The following is a 12,487-nucleotide window of genomic DNA, read 5'->3' as shown; positions in this document are numbered from 1 at the left end:
CAAAAAATGAATCCAAACGCTGGATTTTACTCAAATAACAACGATCTTCAAAGAACATGGGCTACAAATGCTTTATCATCGATAGAATTTCAGCAGAATAGTTACAGGAATGTATTGGATATAGGCTGCGGTAGTGGAGAGGTCACTAATATATTACTGAATCATATCAAGAATATTGAAAATCTTATTGCTTTTGATAAGGTAACAATGCATTTGAAATTTGCAGAGTCGCTGTAAGTTGAGATATTAATTTTGAACGTCATAGACATTAAAAGTCTTTGAATCTACATGTTTTGATATTATTTCAGTATGAATCAATGGTTGAATTCGCTCGGGAAAAAAATCCGAATTCTAAAATTGAATATCTAGTCGCAGATGTGACCAAACCCGACTCATTCAGACCGGAATGGCGGCAGAAATTTGATCTGATAACATCATTTTTTGTCCTACACTGGACTCGAAATCAGTATTCAAATCTAGAGAATATAAAATCTCTACTCTCCCCAAATGGTGAAGTAATCATTTCAATGCCTTTTCCTGAAGAGGCATATCTTCATGCAACCAAAGTAACAAATTTGGCCAAATGGTCTCCTTACTTTCAGGTATGGGAATTGTAATATACTCAATGAGCTTTTGATGTTTAGGATTGGTTTGGCTTACCAACAATAAGCGTGTAATGCTCATCATTATTTAGGGATTTACACCGGAAGGACCAACCAATCCGAGCTGGGAGGAATTCAGTGAATGGAGATTCCCCGATGAAGAAACCGGATATCGACGAATGGCTGAATCATTAGGGTTTACTGTTAAACGATGTACTGTCAGTTTGTCAGATTATGTCTTCCCTGATCACCAATCTGCTAAAGGTGAAAACCTGATTTTAATTAGAATCGACCCTAATTCATTAAACAGTATAATTACTCTGAAATGTGATATCCGTTGATTTTCAGGAATGATAAGCTCGATTTTGCCGCATTCGCAGCGAATTCCAGATTTTAAATTACAGGAATTTATGGATGATGTTCTTGAAATGTATTTAGAACGTTGTCCATTGGATGAAAATGGAAAAATACATCATATAAAGGACATGCTAGTCGTGCATCTGGAAAATAAGCCGAAACTGTAAAAGATGTTTTATATTGATTGTATATCTGAAATAGAACAACCCAAAATGCTGTTACTCTTTCACTTCGTGAAATAAATTCATAATTCAATTTAATAAGAATAAGATGGGTCCTTCACTTTCAATATAATCTAACGTAATCTACGTATTGTATATAATTGTTATTTGAAGTGAAAAATAAAAATTCATTCATTCATTCAATTTGCGTCATTTCGCTGTAATTCGCACACTGTAGTTATACGAGATTGCTGATGCATTTACATAATGACTTAAATACGAGATAGATAATGATTACATGGGACCTGAGCTGCAGTAGCAATCATTTATGAAAAAAAATGAAATTACTTTCAACTTTCAAAGACACGTGTCTTCACATCGGATAATAACAATTGGAATGACAGGTGAAGTAGAAGTAATGATGATGTCCTTTCAAAAAACCTGTAAATAGCTTATTATACCAGTGACCTTAGATCGTTTTCTGTGACCTAAATGATAAGCATATTGATTCTAATGAAAGAGCGTCTCTCGGATCTTTGTATTGTTTCTAGTAAAGTCGATTCTTAACAATATGAATCCAAACGCTGGATTTTACTCAAATAACAACGATCTTCAAAGAACATGGGCTACAGATATTCTATCATCGATAGCATTTCAGCGGAATAGTTACAGGAATGTATTGGATATAGGCTGCGGTAGTGGAGAGGTCACTAATATATTACTGAATTATGTCAACAATGTTGAAAATCTTATTGCATTTGATAAGGTAACAATATATTTGAAATTCATAGATTCATTGTAAGTTTAGTTCACAGTACAAAACGTTATGGACGTTAAAAGACGTTAAATCTACATGTTATAATATTGTTTCAGTATGAATCAATGGTTGAATTCGCTCGGGCAAAAAATCCGAATCCTAAAATTGAATATCTAGTCGCAGATGTGACCAAACCCGACTCATTCAGACCGGAATGGCGGCAGAAGTTTGATCTTATAACATCGTTTCTCGTCCTTCACTGGACTCGAAATCAGTATTCAAATCTAGAGAATATAAAATCTGTGCTGTCCCCAAATGGTGAAGTAATCATTTCTATTCCTTTTCCTCAAGAGGCATTTCTACGTCTAACTGAAGTGGCAAATTCTGCCAAATGGTCTCCTTACTTTCAGGTAGGGAATTTGAAATAAAACAAAATGAGCTTTTGAAAAACTCATGAGATGTTTAGGATTGGTTGGTCTTACCAAGAATGAGGGTTCAATATTTATATCTATTAAGGGATTTACACCGGAAGGGCCAATCAATCCGAGCTGGGAGGAATTCAGTGATGAATGGAGATTCTCTGATGGAGAGACCGGATATCGACGAATGGCTGAATCATTAGGGTTTACTGTTAAACGATGTACTGTCAGTTTGACTGATTATGTCTTCCCTGATCCTCAATCTGCTAAAGGTGAAAACCTGATTATGATTCAAATCGACCCTCATGCATTAAATAGCATAATGACTCTAAATGCGATAAACCTTGATTTTCAGGAATGATAAGCGCAATTCTGCCGCATTCGCAGCGAATTCCAGGTTATAAATTACAAGAATTTATGGATGATGTTCTTGCAATGTATTTGAAACGTTGTCCGATGGATGAAAATGGAAAAATACATTATAAGAAGGACGTTTTAGTCGTGCATCTGGAAAATAAGCCGAAACAGTAAAAATGTTTTATATTGATTGTGTATCTGAAATAAAACAATCCACAATGTTGAAATATTTCACTTCATTAAATAAATATAATGATTAGTTGTATTATTTGTATGAAATATTATTTGCGCATCTTGAAAATAAACTGAAATAGTAAAAGATGTTTATATTAATAATCCATCAGAACTCTTTTAGAAGGAACTTCTGTCAGGCCTTTTCGATGATTGGTTGATGGCTTTTCAGATTCCAGTCTTAATCAAGCACTTTTACATGACGTTTTATCAACTTACACCTCGTTGAAAATATCTTTTTTGCGTTTATTTTGGTAAATGGGAATTATTTCACGATTGAGAGTAATTTTACTATCGATGAACTCGCCACCTGACGGAACATAGTCGGGCCAATTTATGATTATATACTTTTCTTTCCGGGGGGGGAGGGGGGGGGTAGATATTGATGGGTCCTTTCTTACAATGAGAAAAATATGATGTATTGACCAGGATCAAGTGACGGGAATATTAGTTCTAAGTCGAGGAATTCAGGTTTAATGATTTGGTTACTTCTAGATGTTCATTGACCTCCAGATGATCGTCGATCTCATGAAATGCACCATAACATTTTTTCTCGCTTGAAATAGAATATTGTTTTCTGTAGTTACATAAGCAGGCCTAATGCACATATGCTGAACGTATAAATGATGTATCTACAATGTATTCAGCATACTAGCTGTGATAAAAACGTTCGGTAGTCCATGTAGACAATGATTTAGGTCATTTCAAGTCGTTCTATTACAATCGTTAAAGATATCAGAAGACCGGTTCAAGGCTTTTTTCAACAGGTGATTTATACCCGGGCAATAGTTGCTCAGTGGATTGTCGTTTCTTTCGGTCAGCAAAATGAATCCAAACGCAGAGAAGTATTCGAAAAACAACAATCTTCCAAGAATATGGACTACAAATACTCTATCGTTGATAAAATTTCAGCGGAATAGTTACAGGAATGTATTGGATATAGGCTGCGGCAGTGGAGAGGCCACTGATATGTTATTGAGTCAAATCAAGGTTGAAAATCTTATCGCTTCTGATAAAGTAAGAATATGATTGAAATTTATAGATATTCACCGTTAGTTTAGTTCGTACAATACAAAAACGCTTTAAAACTTTGTAGCTATACATGTTTTGATACATTTCAGTATGAATCAATGGTTGAATTTGCTCGTGCAAAATATCCGAATCCTAAAATTGAATATCTAGTCGCAGATGTGACCAAACCCGACTCATTCAGACTGGAATGGCGGCAGAAGTTTGATCTGATAACATCATTTCTAGTTCTACAATGGACTCCAAATCAATATTCTAGTTTAGAAAATATAAAATCTCTACTTTCCCCAAATGGTGAAGTAGTTATTTCAATCCCTTTTGGTAAAGAGGCATTTCTACGTCTAGGTGATGTGGCAGATTTGCCCAAATGGTCTCCTTACTTTCAGGTAAGAATTATGAAATGACGAGTTATGAGCGTCTGACTAAACTGAGGGAATAAGAGCATTTCGATTGTTTTTCTTTAAGGGATTTACAGCGGAATGGACGTACAATCCGGAATGGGAGGAATTCAGTGAATGGAGATTCCCTGATAAAGAGACCGGATATCGACGAATGGCTGAATCATTAGGGTTTGCTGTTAAACAGTGTACTCTTCAGGCTGATGGGGATCATGTTTTTCCGGATCTTCAATCCGCTAAAGGTAAAAATCATAATTACACAGTAGACTGCGCTCGAATCGGAAATCGTGGGACCAATAGATTTTTCCCCGGGGCAGTCGGAGCGATGATGGGTCGTTCTTACATGAGTTGAGTTTGGAAAGTTTTCATCAGATTCCGCAGATAATCTGAGGCAATCGGCTCAGGACATGGGCCGTCAAAATCGACCTCATTGATAGAATTCATGACTCAAAATTGTGATAAAGGCTTCATTCAAAATCTTCATTCATTTCCAGGGTTCATAGGTGCGGTTTTACCACATGCAAATTCAAAGCGAATTCCAGAGGGAAGATTTTCAGAATTTATGGACGATACCATTGAAATATATCTTCAGCATTGTCCGTTGGATGAAAATGGAAAAGTACATTTCTTTCACGATTTGCTAGTCGTACATCTAGAAAATAAAGCATAGATCATTCAATTGCAGAAGTTTAAGACCGGTATTATCTTCAAAATCCAACGATGGAATTGATCATAAAAGAGAGACTTTTAACATTTAATATTTCTACTACAAGTTCATCAGCAAAAACAATACTATGAAATAACGTGTGTGTACGAATACATAAAGTTATATTGAAATTACATTATATAATTAGAAGAAAATAGTTTCATATTTTATATGAAATGAATAGATTTGATGATTGTATTACAATATAGTTAGGTGATCGGTTACTCGGTCTCCCACGCTAACCGTATAAAACCCTGGGTCCAGTTCCACAGTTCTGAGTTAAGATTTAACAAATTGAAAATGAACTAATTTTAACTCAGAGTTATCTCTAACTCTAAATCAGGGTCCAGTTCCACAGTTCCGAGTTAAGATTTGACTCTGAGTTAACTCATCGAAAATGAACTAACTTTAACTCAGAGTTAACTCTAACTCACAACTGTGGAACTGGGCCCAGAACTGTAGAACCGGGTCATGTGTATTGTTGCGCGTTGTACTGTTGCAGGATTTGTAAATAAATCTTTTTTTTTCCACATAAATTGATACATATTTTACTTCTTGAATATATTTTCTCATCGTTCAGTGCGAGTCTCGGTCTATCAACCCCCGACAGAAAACGAGAAGATATAAAAATACACATTCACAGGAGTCAGAAAACAGAAACATATACATTTTATGTCGAAGCATTCAGGTTTAATGATTTGATAACTTCTAGATGTTCATTGACCTCCAGAAGATCGCCAATCTGATAAACTGCGCCATAACATTTTTGGCGAAGCGTCTGGTGAAGCAGTTTTCATTGAAAATGAATAGAGTACCGGTGTGTCAAAAAGGCACAAACATTGGCTGTTGAACCAATAGTGTTGATTTTTGTGTCATGGTTTGGCTTAGTGAGTTCTTGAGCCCACAGAAATTTCATAGTGATCGAGTTATTTTTAGGGAACTTATTCTTGAAAAACACGTAAAAACCCTGCTTTTTAGCACTAAGTTATGGCACGTTTTTACATATGACAATTTGCATACTTGGAATTGAAATATATAAAAATCCAATCCTTCCTGGAAGTGTTGCCATTTTTTGTGCGACTCATCTCGATGTACTTTTCGAACTACAGGCCCTCACTTTATATACCCCCTAAATTTTTTCGCTTCTATTTATCTGAGTTGACCTTGTTACCTGAGCTACAATGAATGTGATTGGCTGTTTGTGGGATATACGGGAAATTCCGGGAATTCCGGCGCTTCTGATGTAATTGGGAAAGCCCATTGGGAAAGCCCCATGCGGAACTCGCTAAAGCAAAATGGCGAGCATTTCATTCGACTAGGTATCGTATGTTGGCTTATAATTTGTTCGGTGTTACGAATATAGCCGAGTAGCTATTCAATTAAGTATCCAAACTAGCAAATATGATGATACCAATGGAGTTTTGGCTTAGATTTGTCTTGTCAATGGCTTTTTTTGTGAACCGTGTTACCGCTCAACTCTAATTTTAGTTCTATTCAATTTTAGGTAGAATCGTGAGCGGTGATGAGACTAAATAGACTAAAAAGTCTGTAGACAATAGCGGGCAGTGGAATGCTCTCAGCTTTTCATCTAAGGCCAAAAAAAATGATACCTTGTTTCTCCGCTCTGCTGAGCTTAAACGTTGACCCGGCCGGCCGCCTATCAACCCTATACATTGCTTTTTTAAAAATCGTGATCAATTTTACCATAACAGACCCGGCCGCTATAGAAATGAACTGTTTATAAATTTTATCATATTTTACAAAAATGACCCGGCTGCTGCGGAGAAACAAGGTATCATTTTTGTTTAGCCTAATCAACAGTCAGTTTTTTCAACTGATTTAGAGGTGGGAGCTAGTCAACACACATATATCGCTATCTTACTACAGAAATCCGTGCGAAGCGATCAGTAGAGCATAGTTATCAGACGCGTGCTGTTAAAAAACGCGAACACAGGAGACTGGGAAACTTGCGCCGCGCGCGTATTTTAATTCAAGGATAATATGCAGTATAATAATAACTTATATGTATTAATCGTTTAATAAGGGGCTAAGGGAATTAATGAAGTTATCAGATTAAGAATAAAAGATTGTTGTTCGGGGACAGCATATCGTCAGTTGATGGTTTTATTTCTGTAATTCTACATTCGATTGCAATCCAAATTAATTCATAGTTAGTATAGTGCTTTTGACAATATACACTCATTTATTTAATGGTGAGCCACAGGGCCGTTGGACCTTAGTCTTGTTCGAAATAGAAAGTTGTTAGGGTTATATACGTAGACTGTGCATATAATGGTGTATCTTTAATGAATATATCCACGATTACCCAGGGTAAATTTACCCGGGGTGACGACAAGTTCAGTAGTTCATATATAGGCAATAATTTCGGTTTATAAAGAATTCCATATAAAAGATATCGGAAGGCCGGTTCAAGGCTTTTTTACAACACGTGATCAATACTCGGGCATTCCTCTGTGCATTGTGGTTTCCCGAACAACAGTCAGCAAAATGAATCCAAACGCAGAAAATTATTCGAAAAACAACAATCCTCAACGAAAATGGGCCAGAAATACTTTATCATTGATAGAATTTCAGCAGAATAGTTACAGGAATGTATTGGATATAGGCTGCGGTAGTGGAGAGGTCACTAATATATTACTGAATCATATCAACAATGTTGAAAATCTTATTGCTTTTGATAAGGTAACAATATATTTGAAATTTGTCGATATTCACTTTAGTTCACAATACAAACTGTTTTAAAAGACAGACACATGTTTTGATATTATTCCAGCATGAATCGATGGTTGAATTCGCTCGGGCAAAAAATCCGAATCCTAAAATTGAATATCTAGTCGCAGATGTGACCAAACCAGACTCATTCAGACCGGAATGGCGGCAGAAGTTTGATCTTATAACATCATTTATAGTTCTACACTGGACCCCAAATCAGTATTCGAATTTAGAACATATAAAATCTCTACTTTCCCCAAATGGTGAAGTAGTTATTTCAATCCCTTTTGGTAAAGAGGCATTTTCACATCTGGGTGATGTGGCAGATTTGCCCAAATGGTCTCCTTACTTTCAGGTTAGAATTATGAAATAACGAGTTATGAGCGTCTATCTAAACTGAGGGAATAAGAGCATTTCGATTGTTTTTCTTTAAGGGATTTACAGCGGAATGGACGCACAATCCGGAATGGGAGGAATTCAGTGAATGGAGATTCCCTGATAAAGAGACCGGATATCGACGAATGGCTGAATCGTTAGGGTTTACTGTTAAACGATGTACTCTTCAGGTTGATCAAGATCTAGTTTTTCCTGATCTTCAATCCGCTAAAGGTAAAAATGATGATTACACAGTAGACTGGTGCATTCGCCTCGGAAATCGTGGGACCAATGAATATTCCCTCCGGAGCAGTCGGAGCGATGATGGGTCGTCCCTACAAGTCGCCCCGGGTACACCGTAATCTGACGCAATCGGCTCCGGTCAAGTGCGAACTCGTTTAGATTAGATCGACCTCTGATAGACTTCAAAACTGTCTTCATTTATTTACAGGTATGATAGGTGCAATTTTACCGCATTCAAAGCGAATTCCAGAGGGAAAATTCTCAGAATTCATGGACGATACCATTGAAATATATCTACAACATTGTCCGTTGAACGAAAACGGAAAAGTACATGTAATGCATGATGTGCTAGTTGTGCATCTACAGAACAATGCATAAATCAAATCTATCCAAATCATTTCGAGTTTTCAGCTCGAAGAAAACCTTCGATTTGAAGATCAGTATTATCTTCAAAATCTAACGAAGAAATTTGTTATCTGAAAGGCTTTCAACATACATTTGTATAAAAAAATCTTTATATCGGTTTTCGTCGTCACAAACGGATATAGTGTTTTATCAGTGGTGATAACACATTTGTTTTGTGGTTAATAAAGTTCATCCGCAGAACAATACTATGAATTAACGTCTGTATACGAATACAAAAAGCGTTATTGATATTACATGAATAGCAGAAAATAGCTTCATATTTTATCCAAAAAAATAATAATAATTCTAATTTTCAATTATGTACATATTAAAGTGAAACAAATACACTTGATGATCGTATTATACCCAGTATTGTTGAGCTGCTAGCACTGGTTGACCGGGAGTTGTATGTTCACTAATCGAAGCCAAACTCTGTTGCATGGTACTGGATAGAGGCTGATGTTCAACCGGTCCAGGATAGAAATGATCCCATTCACACGATTCGGTGATTATACTCTGAATCGACTGCATGGTCGAGTCGAGAGTATGATCGACGGACAGGGCTCGGCGTCGATTCAAATCGATGTGTCTAGTACTCGTATGCGGAGTAGGTACCGATTGACGTCTCGTACCCGGCATCGATAGATGGCCGTAATTGCGTACGAAAGATTCGGATGGACTCGGTACTGGAGCTGATCCGCGGCGACGAGGTTTAGGATTACGAGTTGGTGGAGGTAGTGTAATTCTATGCGCTGTTGTAGGGTTTGATGACGATTGAGGATTTCGGGCCGATATCGAACTGAGGCTGTTGATGAAAACGTCTCCTGGTGATTGCGGTTCAGGCGGAGCGCTCCCACCGGTATGGCTACTGCTCGCTGCTAATGACTCTTGCGAGGCTGAATCTTGACTCTCGTTGACCTCGAGGATAGTATCAGCCGGTGAGACGTTAGGTGCGCGCGGGTAATAACCCGATAAACTATCACTCAACGTAGCTGACGATTGTTGAGCCGAGAACTGTGACGTATTACAACTTCCGACTTGAGGATGTACGGATTCAGTGTTTGAAGTCATTCCGCTCCGAGGCTCGCCATCGCTTTGATAGCGATGTGGAGGATTTCGGTGCACATTGATGCCCGGGTGTGGTGTGTAGGCTATGTAACTTGTTGTACCCGCTGCAGTAGTCGTAGGGTAGGCGTATATTCTCACAGGTTGCATGGAATTGCCGGGTCCGCCACTTGCTTGCGCGGATACGCTCGTCACGTACGAGTCCTGACGATGCATCATAGCGCCGGCATCGTGTCCAGAATGCGGTTCTCGTTGAAGCCCTTCGCTGAAAGTGAAACTCGGATGTGCCGATGCCTCGGTAGTGATGTCAGTAACTGTGACCGTGTCGCTGGGATGTGATGTAAGGTACGACGTGTAAACGGGATCACCCGGTATGATCTCATAGTTTGACTCGTATTCGATCGAATCGACGACGCCGCCGCGATCAGTTATGATGATATTATTGCTATGGAAGGAATCTTTGCTGTGAAGACTGAACGTCGGATGGCTACTAGTATCAATCTGTCGAGCTAACTCTCTTAACCTTTCCGAACTAGCCGTTCGAGTTTGTTCGGCTAAATTGAATATATTCGGATCGGAATGGATACGCGGTTCCTGAAGGGACGTAACCGATGGAATCAAATCGATATCGGTGTTCATCCAGTTCACGTGATTTCCGACGGAAGCTGGCGTTCTCGGCTCGGCGAATAGATACGGATCAGAACGGGTGACTCCGGGTATGTAGCGAATACTCTGCATACTCTTAGTCATCGAGGAGTCTTCCTCGGTGACTGTACTCAGATCCGGAGTGTAGCATTCAGATTCAGCTAGTGACGACCTGCGGTGTTGATATTGCTGAATCATCGGTTTGTTTGTATTCGGAGCTATAGCGCGACTTCTACGAATGGACGACGAAGTTGACGAAGCGGCAGATGATCGATACGACGAAGACGATGATCGATACGATGACCTTGAAGTCTCGTATCGTTTGACGTACCCGGTCACGCTCGGTGTCTGTATTCTCGCTATTACAGTGGGTTGATTATGACCACCATATATTGGTGGTATGTAATCGTTCGGGATCGCGTGATCGCTGAGCGCCTTCTCGGAACGACCCGAAGCTCGTAGTTCGTTAAGTCCCGCTTTGCTTCCTCGCGTGCTCTGGAATCTCGAGAACGGCAGTTTCTCACCGGTCGGGCGTCTTGCTGGTCGAGCTCTGGCAGGCGAGGTCCCGATTCGTCGTGAGTGTATGAGCACGCAGACCAGTACTACAATGATGAACAGTCCGATGAACGTCAGCGGTAGAATCAATCCCAGGCTGACTTCTCCTGGTTTTGTGGTTGAGTCGCTCGTTACATTCGGCTGTAGAGTCGTGGACGATGAATTCCCGATCATTTTGGGTCTGAAAAATGAAGAAAATCGTCCTGTTAGGCAGAAGTTAAAAATTCCGTTTTGGAAACAATGATTAATCACTTTTCCATATTGACCGAGATATTGAGAAACAGGAAATTGCTAATGAGATTGATGATCATCTTGAAATAAACTGATGCATTCTCAGTGTACTGAAAATCCCGCAATTGATGATATCTCAAGATTCATATTCTGAGTTTGGAGATTTATCTAAATCTCATTTACAGAGAAACAGTAATTAATATTCAACATTCATGAAATACAGGATACCGCCCCTCCCCCTTCTGGGCCGAATAATCTCTGAGAATGAAGGTGTCATCGTGTAATCTATGGAAATCCTGAAGTTCGGTATCCTTGAAGATGACTATTCTGATAGAGTCGAAAAATGAATCGTTTACTAATCGGAGACCTTGGTCGGACTCGTTTGTCTTTTCTGAATGTGGGACTATCTTATACTATTTTTACAACAACCGGACTCGGCGTGTTTCATCAGTATATTAAGATATAGAATTGTTTAAGTGTATACGATACCATTTCACAGCGAATAAAAATCCAGCCGATTTCATCAGTGTAGGTTGTGATTGTGTAAATAGAACGGAAGTTGACCGGTGATTTGCGTGATTGAATCCACCATATAATCCTTTATGGTCCGTGAAAATTTACCATTCACATGCCACAGTCGGAATTATCTTCGAGGACGATAGTACTTAGAACGGAACAAGCGATAATACTTGCAAAAAGTCCTTTCTAGTTCGTTACATTTCGGGCCACCAAATTTAGTCTGACCATATCCTGGTCAGTTCTAAATCTGATTATGAATCATTTCTCTGTTCACGAATATGAACTTTCCCTAATCATAGTGATGAATCTACATGTACATAGCTGGTGATAACCTACGATTTAAAAACGCGTGAAGGCCCAGGTCTCGTTTGGTTCGTTTTCAGGTACGGGCCAAATAAGAACGGACTAACGGACTAACTAGCGATAGTGTGAGCGCGTTACATACATGTTGTGCGTAGCTGAAGGTTCGTCATAGAACAATGCGAAAAAACTCCGGATCCTTGAGAGCGTCGGAAACAACCGTCTTTTAATCCGTAATGCATACAATGAATAAAATAAACTAAACATAATTCAGCTGAATTTAGCTTTTATTTGATATCTATTGAATTCCATGATGTAACAATTGTTTTGTTTAGATTGTTTTACTGTTTCTGCTTATTTTCAAGATGCACAACTAGTGTGTCCTCCATTAAATGTATT

The 12,487-nt window shown here is 38.6% G+C and overlaps 3 protein-coding genes across 5 annotated transcripts; all 3 read left to right on the top strand.

Annotated features, from left to right (window-relative positions):
• Positions 1–394: 394 nt before the first annotated feature.
• LOC141902852 (uncharacterized) lies at positions 395–1,228 on the top strand. The gene is made up of 3 exons (XM_074790772.1): positions 395–602; positions 695–866; positions 951–1,228. The coding sequence occupies exons 1-3, from the start codon at positions 528–530 to the stop codon at positions 1,124–1,126; spliced, it is 423 nt and encodes a 140-aa protein (XP_074646873.1). The 5' UTR covers positions 395–527; the 3' UTR covers positions 1,127–1,228.
• Positions 1,229–1,691: 463 nt separating this feature from the next.
• On the top strand, positions 1,692–2,827 carry LOC141902254 (juvenile hormone acid O-methyltransferase-like). Its single transcript, XM_074789899.1, has 4 exons — positions 1,692–1,886; positions 1,994–2,287; positions 2,394–2,568; positions 2,652–2,827. The coding sequence occupies exons 1-4, from the start codon at positions 1,692–1,694 to the stop codon at positions 2,825–2,827; spliced, it is 840 nt and encodes a 279-aa protein (XP_074646000.1).
• A 760-nt stretch (positions 2,828–3,587) lies between these two features.
• LOC141902519 (juvenile hormone acid O-methyltransferase-like) lies at positions 3,588–9,091 on the top strand. Of its 3 annotated transcripts, XM_074790290.1 has the most exons (6): positions 6,300–6,336; positions 6,522–6,561; positions 6,861–7,720; positions 7,812–8,105; positions 8,185–8,359; positions 8,577–9,091. In XM_074790290.1, the coding sequence occupies exons 3-6, from the start codon at positions 7,526–7,528 to the stop codon at positions 8,744–8,746; spliced, it is 834 nt and encodes a 277-aa protein (XP_074646391.1). In that variant the 5' UTR covers positions 6,300–6,336; positions 6,522–6,561; positions 6,861–7,525; the 3' UTR covers positions 8,747–9,091. The 3 variants fall into 3 exon arrangements, with proteins under 3 accessions (XP_074646392.1, XP_074646389.1, XP_074646391.1); XM_074790291.1 differs by lacking the exons at positions 6,300–6,336; positions 6,861–7,720; positions 7,812–8,105; positions 8,185–8,359; positions 8,577–9,091 and adding exons at positions 3,588–3,901; positions 4,006–4,299; positions 4,379–4,553 and having other exon boundaries at positions 6,522–6,811; XM_074790288.1 differs by lacking the exons at positions 6,300–6,336; positions 6,522–6,561; positions 6,861–7,720; ... (1 more) ...; positions 8,185–8,359; positions 8,577–9,091 and adding exons at positions 3,588–3,901; positions 4,006–4,299; positions 4,379–4,553; positions 4,806–5,515.
• Positions 9,092–12,487: the final 3,396 nt, after the last annotated feature.

Source organism: Tubulanus polymorphus, chromosome 3 (assembly GCF_964204645.1).
Source record: "Tubulanus polymorphus chromosome 3, tnTubPoly1.2, whole genome shotgun sequence".
In the NCBI taxonomy this organism is placed as follows: domain Eukaryota; kingdom Metazoa; phylum Nemertea; class Palaeonemertea; order Tubulaniformes; family Tubulanidae; genus Tubulanus; species Tubulanus polymorphus.
Note: the sequence above shows the minus strand (reverse complement) of the source record. Positions and strands in the feature narration are given on the sequence as shown.